The sequence below is a fragment of the Balearica regulorum genome, chromosome 1 (assembly GCF_011004875.1).
Source record: "Balearica regulorum gibbericeps isolate bBalReg1 chromosome 1, bBalReg1.pri, whole genome shotgun sequence".
In the NCBI taxonomy this organism is placed as follows: domain Eukaryota; kingdom Metazoa; phylum Chordata; class Aves; order Gruiformes; family Gruidae; genus Balearica; species Balearica regulorum.
This window is the reverse complement of record NC_046184.1, coordinates 154,045,733-154,071,930: the sequence shown is the minus strand read 5'-3', so window position 1 is coordinate 154,071,930 and position 26,198 is coordinate 154,045,733. Positions and strand designations below refer to the sequence as shown.

Sequence of the window (26,198 nt, the reverse complement as noted above, 5' to 3'; positions counted from 1 at the left end):
ACATATTGCGGCTCTGTTCTGCCCTACTCTCCTCTGTAACCTCTAGCACAGGGCCACTGGCAAGGTCAGACCACGCTGGGCCATTTTTAAACATATTAACACTCCAGGAGATAGGAACACATAGCCATGGCTGCCTTGAAACAGTAAATAAAGTCTAGAGGGAAACATGGAAATGGGAGGTAAGCTTCTCAACATCGGAAAGACTTCTGGACAAAACCAACTGCCCGAGGACATAAAATCAGCCTGTTCTAGGACATAATGCCAAACTGCCTATGAAGGAGAGCTTTTCTCTGATCTGTGAGATATGCAATATTGATTATGTTATTAATTCATTAGGCGAGCTTTGATTAACAGCAGGGCATTAACACTAAAGAGAAAGAATTACCTGGAAGGCCAGGTTGGCCTTGGGGTCCTCTGTCTCCTTTAGGGCCCTCAATTGCACTTCCTGGTAGTCCAGGGAGACCTTGGCTGCCCTTTGGGCCGGGTGGACCAGCATATCCTGGTTCTCCTTTCAGGCCTGGGATCCCCGGACTTCCTGGGGATCCTGGAAAACCCACATCACCTTTCGCACCTAAGATTTGAAACAATCCCCAAAACATGATTAGAGAAAGGATCACCATCACTGAAACTTTCTGCCTTATTATCTGCTCATACTAAGCTTTATTCCTTGAGAAAATATTGATCTTGCCTTTACACATTTGTATAAAAATGCAAAACTTTAGGAAAACTGTATTATTCTCCACATTATGACATAAAGTATGAGGAAAAGAGTAGTTTGACTATCTTTTCTTAGCTAAACTGATCACTGGGCTATTTTAATTCACTCTAAAAATAGATGAACATTCAGCATCTCTCTATCAGTCCTTCCACAAGGCACACAAAGCCCCCAAACCCTTACTCCGTTAGTTATTATTGTCATAGCTGAGTAATGGATGTTTTGCTTGACCAAGCACAAAAGGACTTGCTCCTAGAGGAAAAGGGATTTTTTTTTTTCCCTAAGATATCTAGATTTAAACACTTAGTACTTACTTACTTTCAGGCTTGAACAAATAGTTAACATTTGCAATTCTGTCGAATTTTAGATCATTATTGAGCAAAAAGAATATAGATTAGCTGGTATAAGTATCATAATAGAAATAAAATGTATGAAGAACACTATCCCTGGCTCTTTGCCTAAACGGAACAGGGTCTTTAAATCCTAAACTTGTTTTTTTGGAACTACAATACATTTGGAACACAGATTAGGTCAGTTGGATATCTATTTAACATCAGATATTTTTAAATGAGCTGTGCTGACAAAATGAGAGAGATGGGTGAGGTGAGAAAAGTGCTCTCATACTCTAGTATTTTACATGCCTTACTGAGCTATGATTAGAAAATTTGTTTATTAAAATAAGTTCTCTAACATTAGGGCTTTCTCAGCAATTTAATGACTGTCAATTACTCTGAGATAGTAAATAAAATATATTCTAAAATTCTGGTTTATCACTTTTGATTGTCCGCACAAGTTTACTGTATTTATAGAATGAATGAGTGAGGTATGGGCATTGATATGTCAAGCTATAGAAGTTCTTCAAAATCTGCCATGTCATGTTAATTTCATAGATGGACTAGTTGAATCTTTGCTTTCTGGATGTTTAAAATTGAAAATCCTTTAATTGTACAGAATTTCCTTTATCAGCAGCAGTTTGATAGTTCTTCACTACTGTATCTCTTGCAGTCTAGTGTCTAGGACATACTTATTATTTCATAAAATGGAGCATGGTGCATTACAGACACCTTGAATAAGCACTGGCTCAAGCCAATCAAGCTGTTCTCACAGCACAGTGTAGTAACACACTTTGCGAAGACCCAAAGTGGTCTCGAATTTCTGATAGCTATGTGCCTGTACCCAAGCTAGTAAGTCCTGAGTCCAGGTAATAATTTTCAGTCAGATCTCATGAGGTCTCTGCTATCTTTTGCATCTCTGCACCATGCTCCTGTGCATGGCTCAGACATGCTCTACTGAGCTATCAAGAATAACTATTTTAGCAATTAATAGAATTGCATCTGGGCTGCACAACAGACTCAGGTAAAAAAATTACTGCAGTATCCTGGCCACGAAAATACTATCTTTAGCTGTCTGGTGCGCAGAGCCTCACTAGACTTTGATTTTTGCAAAATTAGTAGGAAAACAGAAATACTTGGAGTCAAAAACACAGCACACAAATACAGGAGTTATTTATATTACCTCATCACAGCACAGCTTGCAGTAAATTCCACACTATGAATAATTACCTATTTTAGGGCATATCTAACTCATGTCCAAGATGCTGCCACTGTAACAGAAATTAGTATTTGAATCTCTCAGAGTTTCTACTCTGAAAGAGCTCTGAAAAGGTAGAGCATGTAAAAGAATGAAGTAGAAAGTATGTCTGAATTACAGAATTATGTTTATAGTATGTTGGGAGGGAGGTTTACTGCTTGTTTAAAGAAGTGTTTTACCTTTATCTCCCTTTGCACCGGGAAATCCTGGAAGTCCTCTACCTGGAATACCTGTAATAGAGAGGCAGCAAAAAATCAGAAGATGTGACAGTACTTAAATTTAACCTGTAACAAACAAAATTCTATTAAGCAAATATAAAATCTAAATAAATGGTTTATGCAAAATTTCTTCAGGACAGAGAGTGTCTTTGTTATGTACTGGTATTGTTTCTAGCACAATGGGTCCTGTATGACTGAAAACCCTACCCTAAGGAAAGGCAAGCCTGCTCCATTATTTCACAGCTAAGTTGCAGACTGAAATGAATTCCAAAACATGCCAGTTCTTTAAAGTATTGCCAGCTTTTGTGGGGAAAAAAAAAAAAAAAAAAAAAGTCTTTCAAGATTACACTGATTAAACACAGTTGCTCATCTAAATGAACAGCTTTACAATGATGGATGATAGTAGTTTGCAAGACACCATACTAACTTTATTTTCTAGGGTTCCATCCAAAGCACCTCAAACCCAGCACACCCCTCTACCAGCTACTCTTGTGTAGCCTGTCTCTGTCCATTTTCCTACCCCATAACCTTAACATGACAGTCACAGTACCTTGTTCACCCTTTGCACCAGCTGCACCTGGAATCCCATCATAACCTGGTTCACCCTTCTGTCCAATGGAACCAGCAGGACCCGGAACGCCAGGTTCACCTGAAAAGTCATTGCAATTTTCATTTCACCTATGAATCATTAGACTTTTTTTTTTTAAAACACATTTTTTTCTTTAAAGAAAAGCTTAGCTTATTCTTTTGCTCCCACAGACACTAAGCAGATACTGCACGACAACTGCAGTGTGACTTTTCTCTGAGATTCCTTCTGAATTAAATCAGTGTGAGACAGGGCTCAATTATGACAGATTTTAACATAACTAATTATCATAAATTGCAGTGCGTTTAGAGTGTATGAACTCCAGCAAAGACTTGTGAATAGCACAGTCCATTGTCCAATGAGATGATGTGTCCTGAAGCCAGTAAAGAACATGAGACTCCAAGTTCAAAAATGTTGTATAGTCATAACAGCAAAGGACTTATTCTTCTCCCTACTCTATTCTCTCTTTAACATCTGTGCAATGATGTTAACATGGTGATTCAGGTTTGGGCCCATAGATCAACTTTATTGCTTTTAAATGCACTCAGAAACAACAGAACTAATGGCTATAGCAACAACCAGTCTCATGGAAGGTGGTAAAATCTCTTCCACAAAGACTGCAAAAGAAGTACTAGCCCCACACTACACTGACTCAGATTAACCTTGGAAACAGCATGGTGGTTTTTCGCTTATGAAATGATCAAAGGTAGCAGGAAATATATTTCTTTTCTACCTGGTTCTCCTTTTAAACCTGGAATGCCACTTAAGCCTGGAAGTCCTTTTTCACCCTTCTCTCCATGGCGGCCAGGGCTCCCTAAACAAAGGAAGACAACATGGGTTTACATGTGGCATATTTCACATTATTTTTTTAATTTCTGTTTTATTAAAGCATAAAGACTTGCCTGGAAATCCTGCCATGCCAGGGGATCCTTTGGGACCTGGGGCACCCGGCATTCCAGGAATTCCTGCACTACCCTTTTCACCCTTATCTCCAGATAAACCTGGACTACCTGTTCTTCCTGGTTCTCCCTAGAAGAAGCAGCACACATTATAAAATCCACACATAATTCCTGAAACAGCTTTTTCTGTTTGCAGTGGTAGATGTCACCCCTCTCATCCATCCGACTTATAAAGAATTTAATTTTTTTTCCATTTAGAAACAAAGTAATTTAGGATTAGATTTGGCATTAAATTCCACTATCAGAATTACTGACTTTTCTAGCAATTGCTTAATAATACCTACATATGAAAATGAGTAGTTTTCCATGCATTTTTATGATGGTTTTTACAGTCTTTTTCAAATTAGCCTCTTAACTTACTTATTACACTTAATCATCTTCAAAAAAATCTTTTTGTAAGTCTTCAGCAAGTTTGCTACCAGATTAGCAAGTTTTATTTTTACAATTTTTACTTATAAATTCATGATTACTGTCATTGTATAGCTAGGAAAAGGAATGTGAAACAAATGAGAATACTATTAGAATACTATTAGAGATTAAATTAACTTTACAGACAGCATTAATACAGTTCTCTTCAGTAATATCTGAGCATTTTATAGGTTTTTTCAGCTTCCCAGTATTTCTGTAAAAGTACAGAAACACTATTTCAGTGTGATTATTTGCTCTGTTTGTAAGAAGCCCTTCTCACTTTATTTACTTAGTATTTTTAAAAGTTCTTCCCCTCTTCCACATTTCTAGCACTGTAAATTAGCCTATTCTGAAGAGACAGAATAAATAAGAACTCTGGAGATAATGGTCCCATCAAACAGAATGCATCTAAACCTGCGCATATGCACACCTTTCAGGTTTCCCATCAGGTAATTAAATGAGCATAATAGAAAATATAATTAAGTAGTTTAAAGGCCAACAGCACCTTTTCAAATGCAGTGCTTGGTAGAGACAGACAATAAGATCCTTAGGGGTGTAAATACCTTCTCGCCAGGAGACCCTGGAAAGCCAATTCCAGGAAAACCTGGTTGTCCTTTGTCTCCTTTTTCACCTTTTTGCCCAGGGAACCCTGGTGTGCCTGGTGAGCCTGGTACTCCTGGCAGACCCTTTTCTCCCGGTGTTCCTAGTAAGAGAAAAGGAAAAATGGGTGTATCAGAACTTGCGGTACCCTAGCAGTGTTGACAATGATTTTTCAGTGTTGCCTTAGCTATTCAGAACTAGAAAAGTAAGGTAAATCACTAAAATAGCTAGTAAATTAGCTTTGGAGATCCACTCTCTAAATGGGACTTTTTATGGGAAGATAAGCTCTCCTCATAAGAGAAGGTCATAATCTTGGATTCAGAGTAAACGGAGCTCTTGCTAAAAACACGATTTGAACAAAAGTTTGTGTTGATTTGGATAATTTCTAAGAGGACCACAGTAACAAAGGGACACTGCTGTAGCAAATTTTTCTGTCCCCCTTTACCATTTCAGTCTTTCACCTTTGATTTCCTAAATAGGCTAGGCACAAGGTTATCTGAAGGGAGACAAAATTTCCATGTTGAGACATAGGTTCTTCTCCATTCTATTCATTACCAGTCCCCTCCGCAACAACACTCTTCCCAAACCTACTACAGTTTGTAATTAACATGCAGTACATAGCAACACACCAAACGTTTTGAAAGGGGAAAATACACAAGAAGCTTAATGCAGTTCACAGACTAGCAGAGACAGACAGACAAAACAGGTATCACTTGAAAAACTGCCTGCCTGCAACAAATACACAAATCCTACATATCCAGCTAAGCATTCACAGGTAGAAACTTAGGAAACCATCCTATTATTTGTATATCACAATAGGATTGAGAAAGCAATGTCCCAAATGCCTGAAGTTCAGACACTGCAAATAGTGCAACCATTTAGTAGATCTATACCAATAAATCTTCCATATAGGTCTCTCATAACGTTCTAGATTAACTTGAGGAAAACAATAATAAGAAATTTCCAGCAATCAGTACCTGGCAAACCCATTTCACCAACTGATCCTTTTTGTCCTGGAATTCCTGGATCCCCTGGATACCCTGGGGGACCCTGATCACCTTTTGGTCCTATGAACAGCAGAGAAATTTAAAGTCCCATTAGTTAATGTGGTTTAAAATATGTGATGAACAGTCTCTCTGTTGCTAGCTTCAGACGTACCTGGATGTCCTGGCGTACCAGGTTCACCATCCTTCCCTGGAATTCCTGGTTCTCCATATTCCCCACGTAACCCTTTTTCTCCTGTTGCTCCATGGTCCCCTGGACACCAAGAAAACAAACACAGTGAGACCAGTTTTATGAAAATTTACTGTAATGCCATATAATAATCCTCCTAGTTAATTTTGATCACTGTTGCTTCTCTGTGCCGAGCACAGAAATGGTTGAATTCAAGCTTCATACGTTGTACAGTAGTCACACTTGAGTAAAACACAACTCTCCAGTCACTAAACCAGTGCTGAGGAAAGGCTGCAAACTATTACAATTTTACAGGTGTCTGTGCAAATTACAAGGCAAGTTATATCTTTAAATGAAATGTGTTTGAGTTAGATTAATGAGTTACTTCAGAAGTGCCAGACAATATCAGGTGTTACCAGAAATGATTGATTTGACTGTTCTGCTGTCTAAAAAGGTACATGTGAATAACCAGTTCACAGCCAGAAATTTGCTGTTTCCTCAGTTCTATCTAATGTTAAAGCATCTTCATCATTCCAGAAGGCTCCACCCTCTTATTCTGGGGTGTGACTCTTCTCCAGCTTTAAGGTCCAAGCTTTTCAGTCATAACCCTTTTTGTTAGTGTTGCATATAGGTGCAGGAACACAGCTTACTGAAGATAGCTCACTGAATGTTTTTAAGTAAGTGGATTTTATTAAAAACATTCCAAGATGTCCAAACTCAATTTTTTTCATTAAACATCTCTGAATCTTCCATAAAAATACTGTGTCTGTTCTGTACAGTTGGTATTTTAGAAGCTTTCTAAAACATTACTGTGATATTCATTCCTAGAGAGATGAAAGCAGCTAATAGATCAGCAAAGTTATGGAATATAACTAGGTTATTTTTCTCTGCTGGTACTAAGTATCTTTGGGTTGAAAAGGATGAGATGGGCAGAATAAGAGCAGAAATGTGCAGGCTGGGGTCTGTTTGGAACCTACCCTACCAGGCTGCGTTAGCCAGGCCAATCTGTAGACTGTATGTGGTCAGGAAAAGGTAGAGTGTACAAGTTTGCAAGTGTGCATTATTAGTGCTAGAGAGATGAAGAAGTTAGAAACCAAAGAAAACCATTTGAATTTCTCAGCAACGGCTTCTTTATATGCATGTAACCGGTGTGCCTAATTTGAATTTCTGGAAGGGAAATAAAACCAATTATCAATCAGTCAACCTACGGGCCAATAGCAGATAAGAAAGTAATGAAAAACAAACTATGTGGATTTGTCTTAAGTCTTTTCATGCCACCATATATATCAAGATCAGAAGCAAATGAGAAAAACTAATCTAGATGAAATCTTTATAGGCTGGGAGCCTCATCAAATACAAAAGTGCTCTCAGAGGCTGCATCTCAGCCTGGAGGCAGATGCATTCCACCCTTGCTCCTGCCCTCCTTCGCAGTCCCCGGCTGTCCAAGCTGGGAGGCAATGCCTGTCATGGGTTTCTCTGAGACCCAACCGGGACACACGAGCCCAGGTCTCATTCTAACAAGTAGTCAGGACACGGAGAGAAGAGGTACCTAGACTGGGAAACTCCCCAGTTCAAATATAACATAGGTATCAGTGATTCCCTGCCAAACCGGAAAGGAGTTCCAGCTCTGACCTGGGCTCAACAGAGAATACACTGATCCAATGTACAGATGACACTAAACTGGAAAGGCTTGAAAAGACGACAGGATTAGACTGCAGAAGGATTTTGAAGAGTTGGAGTAAAGGTTGAAAATCAACATCATGAAATTCAAAAAGTGTAGTACACCACATATGTGGTAAGAAGTAGTCAAAAGCATGCATACAAAATGAGAAACAAATGCATAGGCAGCAGTCCAGAAGTAAAGGACTAAGGATTATAGCTAATCACAAACTGCGTCAGCTGTTGTTTCAAGAAAGGGAGATTTCATTCTAGCGGGGCCTGAGTTGAACTATTTCACTTGAGCAAAGTGCACTCTAACAAGGATGCAGCCAAATTGGGGACAAGTCAGAAAGGGTAACAAGCATGGTAATTATTTCAGAGAACATGATATACAATGAAAAGTTGAAGAATTTGTTTGAGGGAAATGGAAGACTATGTGACCTTGGTAGCTGCCTTCTAAGCTCTACACTTCTATTTCAACTAAAGCAGTTAGCATTTATTTAAAAACTCTTATGGGATTTTTTAATAAAAATAAATCATAATAAAAAAGGACAAATAAAAAAAATATATAAAATAGATAATCTTTTTTCTCTGAAAAGAAAACCAGGAGATAGAATGATCTTAAGCAACTAAATTTTCATGTAGCAGTAAAAATAAAAATCCAAGAAGAATGCATTGTCTATAAAACCTAATATCTCTACCACCATTTAGTTTCTAAATAGAAAGCCGATTTCGATTCTCCTGCATATTTCCAGATGTTTCTAAAATTACACAAGTTGATCTTTCGCTATCAGTGGCATACACACGTGTCTTTCCTGAAATTTCTTCAGGTCACAAAGAAACATGTGTGCCAAAAAAGGTTGCCTGCTTTTTCTTACAGTATCAGTTGGTCTCCCACTGTATGTTTTACATGAAAAAGTTTTTCTCTTTTGGCAAGCTCTAGTTTCTACTTCTGAAGGAAGAGGCAAAACAGATTTTTTAATGGCAAATTTAACATCTTCCACCCAACCAAAACCCTTTCTGTCTGTGATTAATCTTTGTTTCTATGGACATGAAAGATACTGGAAAAATATCTGCATTTGCTGTGTGAAATTCTTTAATCTTAGTTTCAGAACACAGTTTTTAAAGTAAGACACAACTGAACTCAAAGCATTGCTGCTTAACAGTATATGAGTGTTAATGACAGTTATCCACAGTTAGAGACTAAAGTTACCTTTTTCTCCTTGATCTCCCTTTTGGCCTTTGAGACTAACCATGTCCATGTTGTCCATTGTTCCAGGTTTTCCTGGGAGACCAGCTTCACCTTTATCTCCTTTTACACCAGGATCACCCTGTGGTCCAACTATACCTTTGAAACCTTGGCTACCTATAAAGGGACAGCACAGAATATTACAGTGGCATACAAAACTTTGCAAAAATATTCCTAGACAGCGACAAATGAAATTAGCTATTTATTCAAATTTTGAGCACCAAATACCATGCTCTGGAACATCTCATTTATCTCCATATGAAGTTTTTTTATACTAGGACTTCACAATAGCTCTGTCAAAAAAGTTGATGTATTTTTCCCACTTCATAGCCATTAATTTTAGACTCTCAAAAACAACAGGGATAGGAGTTTGGCAGTAATACAGGGCATTATTTGAAGGATTTAATTAAGATGTTCCTTCTGGCTTCTTATAATTTCAAACACACTATTTTTCTTGGAGTAATATCTATGCATCCTCACGCCTAGCAAATCCTTGTGTTGTTGAAGAATGGATCAAAAATCCTGGCTCGGTGCCCAAATACATGACTGCTCCTAGGATATGGCTTTCTAAATGTCACTATTTCTAACTTACAGGGAAGTTATTTGACATAAAACATTCCTTAGGCCAAGCATACTCCTTATATTTGGTTATTTCCAGACTCGTCTTCTGCCAGGAAAAAAGGTGGATTTTACAATTTTGATTCTGAGAAAACCTCTCTCTCACCTTTTTCACCAGGCAACCCTCGATCTCCAACTGGTCCAGGAACTCCTGGCAACCCAGGAGTTCCCATAACTCCCATTTCTCCTTTGGCTCCTGAAACCGAAGTGAAACAATGAATAATAGAAATAAAGGAAGCAGTGTAAAGAAGTACAAGAAACCCAATTATTTACTCCCTATCATATTAGGAATTGCACTACTTAAGGAAAAATGAGACAAAAAAGATGATTGATCTAAAATACACTGATAGAGAAAACGGTAAAAATAGTGTTATGCAAGCCAGAATAAAACACAGTTTGTAATGGGTTTTTGACAGAGTCTTAAAACTTCCTATTACAGTAAACAATACTGTCATTAACAAAGGCATTATTAAACCCACATTCTGTCACTGAAGCTGTGCAGAATAATCCCCTTTCATTATTACAGGCTAAAGGCTAGTTCCTGCAAGTTGCTGGATTTGATCCACCAAAGGACTGGAGTAGCAGTTCGGTTACACGTGCAGAGAGCTGCTTTACTGACGTCAGCCCCCGTGTTTTCCCAAGCTTGGGCTCTTTGATGGATCAATTCCTAACCGAGTGAAAGGGCATACTACCACAACTTAATAAAATAGTTGTCAAAGATACTGGTTTCCAAGGGAAAAGATGTTTACCTGCTGATCCTTTCAGTCCAATGGCCCCCTGTGGACCTGGCAGGCCGGGTAACCCCACAGACCCTGGTACTCCAGGCTGGCCCTGGCTACCTTTATCCCCTTTTGGTCCTGGCATATCTAGACCTGGGATACCAGGGAAGCCCCTTTCTCCTTTTATTCCAGGAAATCCTAGGAAAAACAGAAGATACAGGATTAGTCCTTAACGGAGCATGGGGAAAACTGTTAACAAGAATATCTGGTAATGTCCACCTGCGGTCCAGAAATCACATGGCATGAAGAATGAAGACTGAAAGCCAGGCAGCAGAAATAGTCCTCATTTTCTAAGTGAGGTTTTGATCCTGTATATATTACCCACCAATGACCTGAGGAGACTGAACAAAACGGCAGGCGTTTTCTCAGGAAGCCCACTAACATGCCCCCCCATGTACTCCCACCAACCTCACACCACAAAACACGAGCAACACTTTTACCAATGTCAATATCCATTTATGCCAAAAGTCTGCTCCTAAGCACTGTCACGGGAGCATTTTCCTCTCACCTGGCGGTCCCTGGGGTCCTGGCTGCCCGGCAGGTCCCGGTGACCCCTGTGGACCCAGCCCTGGCGCACCCGGAGGACCCTGCAAGCCTTGCAGTCCTGGGAGGCCAGGGTCACCTGCAGGGAAACAGAGACACAGGCTGAGCGTCCTCCAATGTTATTTGAAATCTTGTTTGCTGAAGATACTAGACAAGGTGCTTTGGAAGCACTTGGCCAACAAGACCTCATTTCAGCCTCTAATACCTCCTGCCTGGGCTCAGAGGAAGGGCTGCTCTTTGCTGTTAGCATTTGCTGCCAGTGGTTGGTTGGAGGAAACGAGGGGAAGGAAAAAGGGCAATACCCTGAGATATCAATAGGATATCTCAGAGGTGAATAGACTTTTTGCTGCATGTACGGGGGAGTGACTTTAAAAAAGAAATAGAAATACAGAGCTGTATTTTTCTGGTGACCTTACCTCTGAATCCTTGCTGTCCAGGTATGCCTGGAAAGCCTTGCTCGCCTCGTAAGCCAGGCAGTCCTGGATTTCCCTTTTCTCCAGGGCTGCCAGCTGGGCCTGGGGGGCCTGGCAGTCCCTTAGGGCCAGGGAGACCTACACCAGGTTCACCCTAGCCAAAGAAACACAATAGACTGGGAATCAACACATCAAAACCAGTAATTCATTCAGTGACTGTATTTTAAATCAGAGGCAGAGTGCTATATGTGACTTCGGGGAGAGCCATAAGTCCTTTCGGGTTAATGTCAAGCACTCATCCATCTACTCTGTTCCTTTGCATGCATAGTTGGAAACATAGGATGAAGGACAGCCTGGGCAACTTTTGGGTTTTTTTGAAAGAGCAGGATCTTAGCACACATTCGTGTTAGCATGGGCAGGCACGGATAACAGTATCAGCAGCTGACACCTACTTTTTGACCTTGTAAACCTGGTACACCTGGCAAACCATCCAGGCCAGGGGTTCCTGGAGTCCCCGGCAGACCAGGCGAGCCAGGCTGACCTGGGAAACCTATAAAGCAAAACAAAACTCACATCATTGTCTTTGCCTGTAAGTGTCCTCTGCTGTTTCTTCAAGCCTCTAACTGAACTATTCGCATCCTCACAGGGACGTGTTTAAAAAGGTCTGTGTAGTCTTTTATGTCAAACTTCTAGGGATGCCAGCACCGCAATGTCTCAACAGAGATTCAAATGCCGAGCTTCATGCAGCATTTAGCTTCTCATGAAAAGCAGCCACCCAGAAGAAATAAATACTGTCTCCTCTAGAATTAATAGCCTTGTGGGTTCATGGCATTGAGAAACATCCTGTCTGCAAAACTGGGTTCCCAAAGTCTTCTTCAGAAAAGGCAACTTAATGTGTGGGGCATCAGACTGAGGGATGCAAAACAAAATCCATCTGTGAATCAACACTTTTTGGTCAATATATGTTGTGTGACATGTCCGACATCCCGCTGTAGGTTGCACATAGAAGGTTTCTATGCCACAGCTGGCCCATGCACTGTGCCTTGGGAATGCAGGAAAAAATACACACAACAGTCTGCAAATCACTTAAAGATAGCACCCACTCAACACCAGCACATGCTCAATAAATTGAGATGAAGCTCCTCTCCCAGACAAAGGTCTCAGGGAGTGGGAAATCCAGCAATCCAGCTTTTAGGCTAAGCCCCAGGAAAGTCATTGGGTAGAGCTGAATTCAAGGAAAGGTACTTGAAAGAAATGTATTTGATATGTCATTCCTTGCTTGCTGGCATCAAAGAGCATACAGCAATCCTTTTCCAGATGCAATGGGCCTCTTCTGTTCAGGTTCATCCCACACCAGTCTTGGAGGAACTAGAGATGGTCACAGATCCTTATTAAGTCTTTCTGACCCTCCCTTCATTGGTGTGTAGCATCATAATAAATGAAATAATAATGAAGACATATAAGAATGAGGTGGCTGCTCAAAGCTCAGTCATCTAGTTCTAAATGAGTAACAGCACTATGAAATGCATCTCCCAAAAATCCAAAACTAGAATATGAACATTTAGACTCCCTCTAAGCTATGTGCATACCCTGACAATGGCCATGGAGGGAAGACTAAATTTATGCTGAGTAAGCTGGTATTCTAACCAAGCCACTCTCAGCTGCCTGGGACACAGCAGAGCTGCTAGCTCTGGCCCAAAAATTTTGTAGTTATGTCAGCAGATTTTTTTACCAACCATACACAGTGCTTCGTCTCTCAGAAAGGTCATCTCATCTCTCAGTTGCTGCAGTGTAAGATGATGCACTACATCACTTTCTATTCTGGCAGTAGCTTTGACACTGTCTGTATCTGCACCACATCACTGCACAAAGCAAGTGTGCATTGAAAGTATGCTTATTGTGGTGCTTGTGGACTTTCCCAAGGAAGGTTCTTCAGCTGCACCTCCCAGATCTCATGCAGCAGTGGCTGGATGATTGTGTAGGCCTCCATCCACACTCCAGTTACACCAGCTCTGTTAGATGGATAACTTTATCTTACCTTTGGGTCCTGGAGGTCCAGGGAACCCTATACCTGGCTGCCCAACAGCACCTTTTTCTCCTGGCAGGCCGGGTCTACCTGGAAGCCCAGGATTCCCTTTGTCACCTTTGCAAGTGAAACAAGACAAATGTTAATACAAAGGCCAGCTTCTTGGGAACAGTGCCTTTAGGATCATCAGACAAACATTAACAGGCTGCTGTACCTTGGGGTCCAGGGAAACCAGGGGGCCCAGGAAGGCCATCCGCCCCAGGAGGTCCTGGGAGCGGCACAGTTCGTCCTGCTTCACCCTTTGCTCCTGTGAATGTAAAGATGTATTAAGTACACGAACCGATGAAATTAAACATGGGAGTTTCATCAAGCTAGAAATATTAGTCCATGCACATCATTACAACTGACTTGTTATGAAGTTTTTTTGTAGATTTATAGAAAACTACGATGAACTCAGTTTAGGATGAACCTAAACCATTCTGTTTGACCTAACAAACTCTTCAAGAAAATTGCCCTCAAAGATTTGCAATTATACTGCTGAAAGCAAACACTGATTTAAATTAGAAAGTCTTTTTATTTCAATCTTAAATTCCGGTGATCCTCTAAGTTGTACCACTTAAAGGGCACAATTTTCTTTTTTAATTTTTTTTTTTTTTTTAAAGCATATTATAGCATTACCTGGAAGGCCTGGTAAACCTGGGGTTCCAGCAAAGCCTCTGTCTCCTTTGTCACCAGGTAACCCTGCAGTGCCTATTCCAGGAGGGCCAGGAAAACCTCTTTCACCACGTACTCCAGGGAATCCAGGTTGACCAGGGGGACCACGTTCTCCTTTCAAGCCAGCTGTACCCTAATTTTTGCAAAGTATAAGTGTACTTCTTGCCTGATTGGCAAGACAGAACACGACATCCTCTCTCTTTCAATATTTTGTAACTTGGATTTAGCTCAGGTATCTGTAATGCTGAAGAAAGTGAATTTTTTATCACTGAGTTCAATGGAAATAGAACTGGGTTCCATGTGGAATAGCACATGGAATCATACCTAATGTGCAACGCAGCTAGCTGGACCATGTAGGCTATGTTTCCAGTGCGGATCTGGGAGCAGATGCAAGCTCCACATCCGTATCAGCTGAACTCTTTATCAGTGCAAGACTTTGAAGCATTAGTTTCCATAAGAAGAGAAGTATGCTAGACCAGAGTTGAACCTTGTCTTAACAATCTCTACTTTGATAACTGCATTCCTTCAATCATCTCCAGATATCAGCTAAATCATTCACACTTGTTCTCACTATCACGCCATGAGAAAGGGAGAAAAGAACAGAACTATTGTCCATGCCTACAACTTGGTGGGGGAAGTAACCTTCCTTTATAGTCCTGAAAGCAACAAGCCATGCTGAATATATCTGAGTCAGATCACTTATTTGCATGACATGTAAAAAGAAAGGGTCAAAATCTAACTCTGAAACAGTCTGTTGTTGAAGGACTGTCTTCCTCACTAGTTCCAGGGAAACTGGAGTCTTCCTCTGAGGAAGAATGAACTACTCAAGGTAAGAACAAGATGTGGAACAATGAATGAGGCCAATAAACATAAAGCATGTATAGGGCATAAAAGCATGTGAATTCTGATCTGAAAGACAGAATGTACAGGATGGTGTGTAAATATAAATAAACACACAGTAGGACAATATGTAAACATAAAGAAACATACATACCGATGCTCCTTTCGGACCCTGGAGACCTGGCAATCCGTCTTTTCCTGGTCTTCCTTCTCTTCCGGGAATACCTGGTTGTCCTGGGAAACCAGGATCTCCCTTTTCACCTTTCAGGATAGAATCATAAGAAAAATCTCCCGGTTCTCCTTTTGCCCCAGGGCTGCCCATAAGTCCTGGAGTGCCTGGGGGGCCCTGAAATTTCATAAATTCAGATGTCATCAGTTGCCCTACCAAACCTTCAACTGATACAAAAGAAAACAAATCTTCAGAAATTAAAGAGTAGACCCAAATCAAGTAAACCATTATGGTTTTGATTGAGGAGGTAAAATGAGAATATTTTCCAGTACACAGCAGTGTGAATAAGGAATTAATGCAAATGATCTTGTCTTGACCATTTTGTCGTTCACATCACAGGTATATAATTTTAGATGGTGCATATAAACTTACACCACTTACACAAGAACTGCAGGCCTTGACACCAAAAAACTACTCTGAATTTTCAATGGACTACCCACTGGATTTCAGTTATGCATATTTATACAGTATCAGCATCCAGATAAACAAGGCTTTTTAAAAAGCTATTTTCAGAGTTAAAAGTGTCTGCCCCAACCTTTAAATGCTGAATTCTGTAACACTGTGGAACCTATTTCCCTGACACAAATGCAACAAGAGCATCTCTACATTTCCATGATAATTTACAATACCAGCAGAAGTGGTACTAATATGGGAAAATAACACACTTCCAGAATGCAAAGACAAACTCAGCCAAACTTACAGATTTAAATTGCTTAGACAAGCCCCACCCATGATTTTCTTTCTTTCAAAACCTTTTAAATCAACTATAATATTCATCCAATACATAGATTGTCTATGAAATTAAAATTAAATTAATTGTCTTATACTAAACTCAAATGTTATTTGCACAAGAGCTAAGGCTAACTGAAGGCTGAAAGCTTCTCCCTGGGTAGTTTATTTATGACATTTAGCCAACACCAAATATATGTTTCCCTTCGTTACTAACATTCATTGATTTTGTACAATTAACAATCACAGTCAGTTGGTACTAACAGAATACTACACGCATGCTCAGAGAAGAATTTTGTAAGCTCTCCTGGGAAGAAATTATCTACCTAATAATATAGCTCTAGGATTTCCAGAATTTCCATTTTTCCCCTACATGTTTTCTAGGATTTATATGAACTTTTCTTATAGAAACAGTCTCTCTAATTTCAAGTGAATCAGAGCTACTCGCTAGGGTAGTAAAGCACAAACTTCATGGGCAATGTCTACTGCTTATGTCTGACGTGTGCCCTCCACTTAAACGTGAGCCAGAACACAGTCAAAGGTAATCTTTCCATTAGCTTTGGTGGGTCCTGGATCAGACTCTGATGCTCTGGCATAGCGCTAAACAATGTGAGCTTGCGAGGCTGGCCTCTATGCAGTTTTTCCAAGCTAAACTATATGCTGGATCAACACCTGGCTGAACTCTGTGGAGCAAAACAGGCTTAAAAGCATTTAGAACAGCAGCCAGTTCTTGTCTGATGAAAGACATGAACAGAACTTAACAGGCAATAAAAGAAAAATATAAAGGTGTGGCAAAACATGTGCTGAGAACAAATGCCAGACACGAAAAAGCTTAAATACATTAGAATGTCTCTTGTTTTTCTCCACTGTTTCTTTCATGGATCACATTGATATTATAGTAAATTCAGCTGCCGAGTAATACCATCTTATTTATCGCGGTGGAAACAGAGAATGGACTCCATCCTAGCTAACATTCATTGGCTGAATTCAGGCATCTAGGCTTTATTTATACTCAAGAAAGAGAAATAGATTCCTTGAGTAAGGAATTCACACAGGTAGGATCAAATGTAGTTGTGCTAGTACAGCACTCATCTAGGAGTAATTTGTGTTACCTTTTAGACAAGTGCTATGCTTATGGCTGTTCTCCTTCTGATATCTGGCCTTACTGAGAGTCATGTTGTGCTGCGTCAACACAATTTACAGATGTGCATATTATCAGGATACTATCCACTTTCACAGCCTTCCTCTATTTCTTCAAAGCTACTTAGCTTTCCTGCTAACTAATTATGTTTTATAGAATGTACTGCACACATCTCCCAAAATTCAGACAAACTGCCAAAGTATAATGCATACTTGTACTAGACTGCATACACTGCACTAGATGGCACTGTCTCTCTCTCGATATCTATGTACACAACAGCAAAGAGTTATTGGAACAATTCATAAGAAGGTCAGGACAGACTTGCATCTGTTTCCTACGAAATTCTACTTTTTACCCAACTCTACTGCTTAGCTTGCTCATCCAGAAGGTCATGTGTCCTGCTGAGTGCATACGACGGGCAAACACAGAAACATAACCCACTTCTGACAGCTCTTTTTTCCTCTCATAGCTCAACCACACTGTTTCCAAGTTTATTTTGCTAGGCACCGTTCCTTAATTTTATCATATCATTGTGCTGGTCTGTTTTTAAACAGAACTATTACACAACCACACTGATGATCACATATTTTTGATCACGTGCCTCACAGGGCACATAGCATTTGGCAGGGCATTACTTACAGGTACCCCTGGAAGGCCATCAAGTCCAGGTAAGCCTCTGTCACCCTTGAAACCTGATTGTCCTGGAAAACCTTATCAGAGAGACAAAAATACAATTCTATTTATTACATGCTTTTACAAATAGCTCATCGTATGTGAATTCTTTGTGATCCTTCTCAAAGTGCCTCATTCCATCCCCCGTTATACCAACGTAATGCTGCTATAGTCAGTGAAGTTGTCTGGATTCATGCGCTCATGTGCTCTAGGTATCTACATTCATAAACTCAGAAGTTGATGATTCATTTGACTTAGCAACAAATTCACCTTACTATTTAGACCTATCATGTGTCCACTGCAGTCTTGAAACTACCTAAACTATATTCGTTTTTCTTAACAGCCACTAGAACAAACATTATGTATAATATCACTATTTGCATGTGGCACTTCTCTTATATGTTAGCAGAAAAAGAATTACTTTTTTTGGCCACAGAATTTAATGCTAGGATTGGGAACATATCTATGGGCCGCTGCCAAGCCTGGGCACATAGGGCAAATGCTTCCCATATTATTTTTCACTTTCACAATCTTCTGTGAAAATATTTGGGCCACAGTTTGCAAAGACCCTCCATTGTGGCCTATTTCTGCTTCCTTGGTAATTCTTACAGATTGCTTTAGAAATTTGGAATCAGACCAAAAAATAGAAATATTCTATCCTCCTTTTAGTAGTTTCACAAACAGTTTGAATAGTGGGACAAAAGGTAATTAACTTTACCATATATGCTGCAGTTTTAGATTTTAGCTTATGTAGTTTATTCTCAGGTAGTTGATGAGTTTTTACCTGCTGGACCTGGTGGCCCTTGTGGTCCTGGAAGTCCAGGAGGTCCTACTTTATCACATAAGGCACAGGATTCACCTTTGTCACCTAAAAAAACCAAAACAAACCCCCAACAAAACTAATGAATAACAATGAAAAGAATTAAGACAACTGCAAGCAGGTGGATTCAGGGGCAAATATCAATTTAATACACTTCACATTGAAAGAATAAAAATAAATGTGCTACTTCTAATTATATGCTTCAAAGAGAATTTATCAGCAAACTGATATTCAAAATTCTTTAAAGTTTTTAAAGGAATGGCAAGAAAATCAACTTCAGTCTTATCCTAGAGATAATACTTAACAGATCAGTTAAAAGGGACCAGGGTGAAGAGGATCAAAAAGAAAAGAAATATATACTGGGTATAGAAGAAATAAAAAAATTAAAACAGAAAAAGGACACCCTCTATAGTCACTGCAGTTTTAGGAAAGCCATGAGCAGAATGAGATTAGGAAGGATCAACCATCCTGTAAATGAGGGTAGCTCATTTTTTTATATGTCCATTTAGTCAATGCTGCTAAACCACATGGTTGATGGTCCTATTTATAGGTGTTACAATTTTAGCTTCAATTATACTCATGGCAATGATTCATAAACCATTTCCATTCCCAACTCATCTGCCCCTCTCTAATTCTTCATCCCAGAATTCACACCTTAAATTGCCATGAACAGTTCAATTTACAGTTAATGGGGCTATACTCAACCCTTTCTTTCTTCCCAGCTCCTCTTTCAGCTCTGTGCCATCCTTTATCACTTTCCAGCAATGTGTAGGCTAGTGAAATGTAGTGAAATGTAAGTGAAGTGTAAGTAAGTGAAGTTTGTGTCACACAACTCAATACACAATATCCCCCTTTAACTCACCAGAGACTCAAGAAATACCTTCCATGACCATGAAGTATTTAACTACACTTTCTCTGGATCCAGCCTAACTCGCTCAGCCTCTTTACATACCCAGGCTCCAGGGTACAAAGCATTAGAAAGCAATCACTTTAAATAATATTACCTTTCTCTCCCATCTCTCCTGGAAATCCATCTCTTCCTGGAGCTCCAGGACTACCTGGTGCACCAGGTTCTCCCTGCTGGCATTGATCAATTCCATCTGCAATGGAAATGCAATAAAAAATATTGTTTGAGAAGTGCAAGTTTCCATTATAGGGCTGCATTTATGAATGTCCCAGCTGAATGTATCTATGCACAGTGATAAGTCAGGATAGTATTTTATTCTTATATTTGTTTTACTTTGGAAAATTTAGCTGGGATTCTGTATTCTGATTCCATATATACTGCAAAAGAAACCCCAAGAATTACAGAGAAAAGAAAGGCTCTGCCATAATAAAGTTATCAACAACTTTCACATAAAATCTAGTTTTAGTGTAAGATTTGGCTAAGAAAGGTGCTGTGGGTGAAAAATTGTTGGTTTGACCCTGAAGAGAATGGAAAATATTTGTGTTCTGAAGAAGTTCATTAAGTAGAGTTTTTTGTACCCTGACATTTGCTTTCAACATTTTAGTAACCCTTCTAGGTCAAGAGCAGCTTGGTAACATCTATTTAACTTCTTCACACTGCTCAAGCTTCCTGAAAAGAAGAAACTTCATACGTTAGGAACTGAAGTAGGTAACAAATGAGAATATTTAGAAGGCTTGATATGAGAATACAAATTGTGCTTGTTCTGTTCGATGATATGGCACAGGTTTTCCTTCAATAAAAGAGTTAAAACATCAGTTGTAAGGAGCTATTAAGCATGGACCACTTTCATATGTAATTTTTTCATTGCTTCATTGCAGAGCAAAACCAAAACATTTTTCTCTTTAAAACTGCTTTATCAGAATCTGATTATACATGCCTGTATGATTTTGTTATCATTACTACTAATATTATTATGTATTTGTCACATCATTACTAGTTTTCATTTACCTCTACAAAGCAAGTGTTGTCCCCATTCTCCTGTAAGGTAATTTCATTTTACAGTAAAAACTTCTGGCAGACTAGTATCTCAGCCAGTAGCTCCTACACCTGTTACATAGATTGGTATTGTAGACTTGTAAATTGTGATACTGAATAGCTATCATTTATGCCAAAAATATTAGTTTCTGTTATTTTTTTAATTGAAAATATATAAATATCGCTAAATTGGCACATTAGGACACAGAGGAAACCAGTATGTATTAGCATCAATTATTTGGTTACATTGTAATAGTCCACAATGTGCTTTTGAGGAAATTTAAAAAATATTTAGCAAAGAATCCTTGTCCCAGTAAGAAAACAAGCAGCTTGCAGCATCATGGAACAGCTTTTACATGGTCCATTAACAACTCAGACACATTTCTTCCATGATGTAGCTGCATTCTGATTATAGCTTTTATAATCTTGTTTCCTTATCCTTTTTTATGTGCATGCAATGTGCATTATTGAGTCTTCACTGTAAAAAGCCATCGAGTGCTTTACCTACCTGTTTTGCCTGGAGGACCTGGTGGGCCAGGCAACCCCGGGGGACCTGGGAAACCATCTCTTCCAGGGGGTCCGGGCATAGAGAATCCCGGAGAACCCTTTTCACCTTTTTCGCCTCTCTCTCCAGGGACACCAGGTGATCCAACCCTGTCTGGAAGTGGTCGACCTTTGGACAGAGTAAAACATGCATGAAAAAAAAGTTACAAGCAGAAAGACAATAACATTATCAGCACATTAGTTTTCAGTAGGTTTCAGAGAGAAACAGAAAGATGTTAGTGGAAAATAAAAAGGGACTGTATTTTTACTATTGGCTATCTATGCAAAATTCAGGTTACATACACACTACAGCTCAGAATAACTCACTTTGGTTAGGTCCCTAGACAAACACTCTTATTTTGTACTAACTGCCTTTCTGACATTTAGTTTAATCAACTTTTGCTGGATAGGAAAAAGTGGTGACACAGGAGTTAATTTAGCTATTACTCTTGGAAACTATTACACTCTTCCTCATCTCACAATAAACCAAATCTTAAACACACCTAGAAAGGGACAGTGTGTCTAAGAGCTTCAGTAAATAAGTATTCAACAAAGCTAGCAGACTTCAGGAATGCTAAAACCAAAACTGTTTGTAGGAATAATAAGCAAACAACAGCCAATAAAGAGCAGCAGTTAAACAGCCTGAAAAAACTACATAAGATCTCCTTTTAGCTAGTTGTACAGTCACACAGGTCTTCATACTTGAATGAGTTATTTCAGTTCATGACTAATCACTAGACTTGATCACTAAACCATTTTGAGCCTTCTGCAACACTGCAGGAAGATATGAAAGTCACACAAATCTCAATTTCTGGAGGGTAATGACAGACTAAGAGCTACTATTATTCTTGTCTTGTCACACAGAATTCTTTAGGGACTATTACAGCCTGTGGTTGATAGTATCTCCTCCCTAAACTGTGAAAATTTTGCTGGAAACTATCTGACCCTCGTTCACACTAATGTCATATTTAGCTTACTGTCAAGAAAGAAAATGTGAGCAAAGGAGGAAATAGTAGTATCTCTGCAGGATGTGCTAGGGTCAGGTTTCCACAGATGATTTGCTTAATTTTTAAAAAGTAAAAATTGTGGTTTAGTTCAAGCACATGTACATATCTAAATCATAGTAGCATTGTCATGGATGTGAAGATGTTAAGACTGAAAAAGGCAACATTTGCAGGCAAAAGAAATAACTTGTACTAGATCAAATGGTCAAAAAAAAGCAGGAAGCATTCAGGAATTACTTTGATCTAATAAATGTTATTATTTCTCCCTTCAAGCCTTGTTTTATTATATTTATGCAAACACATATAGAGCCGAAGTGAGAGCAAACCAAATTATCTCCATATAAGTACACATACATAGGTACATATGCACATACCCACGCACATATTCACACTTTACAACTCCTGTTGCCCAATGGAGCCACACTCTGGGCTATTTCTGATGACTCGTGCGCTCTACTACTTCAATTTAAGCAGAGTTATCAGGGCTCTACACAAAGAGCAAGGCTGGATCACATCAGAGACATGAGAAAAGCAATCTACAGGAAGGATCTAAGGGGATGATTAGAGCCCCAGAGAGGCCACTGCCTGGGTCTTCTGTAAGTCAGGCAGTAACTGGCAGCAGCTAAGGAGAACATCTTGAAGGACTCTTCACCCAAAAAGAACACAGGAAAAATGTGAACAAAATCAGTAGCCATAAATTCATACCTGGAGGTCCTGGGATTCCTTGTATACCAGGGAAACCTTTTGAAAGAGAGGTTTTCATTTAGGGAATGAAGTCAGCAATGACAATGTCAGTGAACTTTTAGCACATATTATTTAAGTACACATTGCAAGCTAGTATGCCTTGAATCAAACATGAAGTTAAATAATATATAGATATCTGCAAACAATACATTTACAGAAAAGGCTCTGCTTTGTGCCATCTTCTACACTGATCTTTCTTCAATAGGGTGAGGTCTGTAATGGGGAAAATGGGAAAGGGAATGCTTGATTTTCCCTGTTTACTGAAGAATTTTGTAAATTATGCAAGTCAATTTTAAGATTAAAATTTAGCTACTGACTTTTTTAAAGGAGTCTCAAGATTCTCTGCATTATTATCCTCTTCATGCTTGTGTTGATTTCCATCTTAAATAATCTCACTGGATTATTTAACCGCCAAAAACCAGATCCCAGTTTATCCTTTCCCAATCTATAACTGAAAGGCAGTCTTATTTATGATGAGAAGAAGTGTCCTACAAACTACAACAAAATGTAATAACCTGAAAGCAATTAAATAACTAACTGGAATATTTCACTGTCATGTAGAGCTCCTGAGCTCACAGATTTTAATTTCCTTTCATAAGAAAACTAAAAGCATAACTCAATCAAAAAGACAAGACAAAATACATACCTTTTTCACCTTTTTGACCTTTCAGTCCAGGCAAACCTGAAACTCCAGGCTCTCCTTTTTCACCAAAGGTATCTACTGGTCCAGTATCTATAATCTGGATCACAGGACAAAGACTAGGACACTAGAAACATACAACTGTGCCCTCGTTTGTATCACCCCCATCCTGACCTGATGGTACAGAGGCCATTTTGCTTTGTGAAAACAATTTTCAGCAGTTTTCGTTATACTTGCAGTTTCAGCGATGCATAACAACTGCTGTGAGAAGGTTGTAGCTGCTGAGGAATTACCAGAAAAAATACATACTTCCTATTATACCAAAATTCCTTCACGTCAGTAGTAGGATTAAATGGAGAGCTTTATAACAGCTTTCTGAACAAGAATGATGTCAAGAAACCTCAGCATGGTCTAAGCACTGACCCATGAGGTTTGTGTTACCTTTAATTTTAAAATATTCTGTTCTGGCATTTCTGCTGACATTGATCTGAGCTTGACATATAGGATACTAACATTTGCAATAAAATATTCAGAAAGTGCACACCATTTTTCAAATTAAATTAGCAGATGTTGGGAGTTTTCCCTTGTGTTGGGGAAGCAGCACCATCAATGATGTATTCGTTGCTGACTAATCCCACTTTTTATTTGAAGTCTTTATAAAAACTATAGACTGCAAAGCTGACAGACTTATTCTTCTGAACTCTCTTTTGGATACTCTGTATCCATTACCAAGGCCTATCATTTCCATAGTCCAAAACATTTGAAAATGATTGTTTGAGAGCTCCTTTCCCAAATTTCAAACATACTTAAAAGAACTGCATCCAACTTTTGGTTACATTAAGAAAAAATGAGGACATGACTGATTAGAATGAGATCAGAACATGCAGTCTCTCTTTTTTTCTTCATTCTTTGAGCACTTTGACTTTCACTAAATTTATATTGTCATTTAAGTTTAAAACAAAACAAGAATTTATTCTACTTACTCTTCCTGGAGGTCCTGGAAAACCTTGTTCACCTTTCTGACCCTAAATCAAAAAACAATTTACATTTTAAATCCAGCTCAGATTTTCTTCCCCACAAAATAGCACTTCCTTAGCAAATGAAGACTTTGATACAGATTCATACAACTTTCAAATGATAAGCACCTGGACCATTATAATAAGCAGTAGTTAGTTTGTGGGCCTGTATTGCTTTACATTATGTTAAGAGAAAGTGGGATTTTTAGAAAGTACATTTCTACATATGCTAGCTGGGCAAAGAGCTCGTGAAAATAAAGCCTGCATTAATCAATTCATATAAGAGATTTCAACCAGGGATACCTAAGATGATAACTTCATTTTGACTTTTCTTAGTCTCTGAGTGATGACTTTACAACTTAGTAACATTCATTTAATATTGCTTTATGTACATTTATGTTTTAACGCGCATCTATGAACACGCCGTATGAGCTCTTAACTCCTCATTTTGTGTGATGGGAAGCAAAAGCCGCTACTACGCACCTTCACACCAGGCTCCCCGGGTTGTCCTGGAATCCCAAACCCACCAGGCAAACCCTGCATGTGGAAGACAGCAAAACCAGAAAAGACAAATATAGTTGCGTTTTAGTTCTGGCAGCATCAAAGTTTTACATTTTCAAACCAGACACTAATTCACCAAAAGCAACAACTTTAAGTAAACAATTCAGGTGGCTAGAAAATTTCAACCATTTATAATACACAGACAGTTCTGTGTTTTGAATGTAAGAAAACAGTACAGGAAATTCAGCAAAATACATACGGGTTCTCCTTTTGGTCCTGGTTCACCATCTTTTCCAGGCTTTCCCTGAAAAACACCAAGTTCCACTCTGCTTAAACAGATGGCCACAAACATGCAATTTCTAAATACAGTGGGTGAAACACCACAACAAAACAATCACTACTATAATGCATTAACCGGTGTGCTAACGCAGGTAACAGCGCAGAAGGTACAAAGCAGGCAAATTGTGACTACCTACTGCTTATGCTAATCAACACCCTACAAGCTGCAGAATTAAATAAAATCCTACAAATCTGTTCCCAGATCCAGCAATAACACACGGATTTCCCAGTTAAGGAGGCTTCAAGACAAAATATATCAACAGATATATCAACAGCACAGGAAACTGGAACCAGATCCAGAAACTTTTCCTTTCATAGCAATCCCTGTCTATATATATAATACTCTCCAGCCTCACAAAACCTTTATTCATAGACATTTGGTGGCTCAGTTTCAGCAGAAGGCTTGGCAAATGGCCCTGTAATCAGATCATGCAGTAATCTAGTGGTAAAAAACCCTTCCTCTAAATTGAAAGCTATAATTTCAAATTATAAGGCGGATGATAACCTAGAATCCAAGACTCCTTCCTCCAGAGCAAAATGATTCACTATCAGACCATTGCGTTAGCCTACAGAGGGGATTAGATTCCCTTGAGGTAATCAAAAGGTACCTGATAAATGACCTAGATGGACTAACCTACTTTTCAGCATTCTCTTCCTATGGACTACGAGAGACTGGCACCTAGGCTTGTAGCCTAATCCACTGGAGGGTGGCTTTTAGTTGGTGTTACAGTGCTTAGATTGCATGCATATCGTAAGCAATATTACTATGATGTCCCACAAAACCAAGA

At 39.1% G+C, this 26,198-nt stretch overlaps 1 protein-coding gene across 1 annotated transcript in view; it reads right to left on the bottom strand.

The window, feature by feature from the left end:
- COL4A1 (collagen type IV alpha 1 chain) overlaps positions 1-26,198 on the bottom strand; it is a 129,952-nt gene that overhangs the window by 17,645 nt on the left and 86,109 nt on the right. The window contains exons 16-42 of the mRNA XM_075740285.1: positions 25,331-25,375; positions 25,054-25,107; positions 24,538-24,579; positions 23,561-23,654; positions 22,876-22,911; positions 21,132-21,296; positions 19,686-19,781; positions 18,646-18,729; positions 17,829-17,899; positions 15,245-15,436; positions 14,215-14,383; positions 13,751-13,843; positions 13,549-13,653; positions 11,963-12,060; positions 11,514-11,664; positions 11,063-11,176; positions 10,525-10,692; positions 9,882-9,971; positions 9,122-9,274; positions 6,235-6,333; positions 6,054-6,143; positions 5,040-5,179; positions 4,008-4,138; positions 3,843-3,919; positions 3,074-3,172; positions 2,485-2,535; positions 386-571 (exon numbers count right to left, since the gene is read on the bottom strand). Coding sequence (XP_075596400.1) covers positions 386-571; positions 2,485-2,535; positions 3,074-3,172; positions 3,843-3,919; positions 4,008-4,138; positions 5,040-5,179; positions 6,054-6,143; positions 6,235-6,333; positions 9,122-9,274; positions 9,882-9,971; positions 10,525-10,692; positions 11,063-11,176; positions 11,514-11,664; positions 11,963-12,060; positions 13,549-13,653; positions 13,751-13,843; positions 14,215-14,383; positions 15,245-15,436; positions 17,829-17,899; positions 18,646-18,729; positions 19,686-19,781; positions 21,132-21,296; positions 22,876-22,911; positions 23,561-23,654; positions 24,538-24,579; positions 25,054-25,107; positions 25,331-25,375 — 2,893 coding nt within the window. The remainder of the gene's footprint in view (positions 1-385; positions 572-2,484; positions 2,536-3,073; positions 3,173-3,842; positions 3,920-4,007; positions 4,139-5,039; positions 5,180-6,053; positions 6,144-6,234; positions 6,334-9,121; positions 9,275-9,881; positions 9,972-10,524; positions 10,693-11,062; positions 11,177-11,513; positions 11,665-11,962; positions 12,061-13,548; positions 13,654-13,750; positions 13,844-14,214; positions 14,384-15,244; positions 15,437-17,828; positions 17,900-18,645; positions 18,730-19,685; positions 19,782-21,131; positions 21,297-22,875; positions 22,912-23,560; positions 23,655-24,537; positions 24,580-25,053; positions 25,108-25,330; positions 25,376-26,198) is intronic.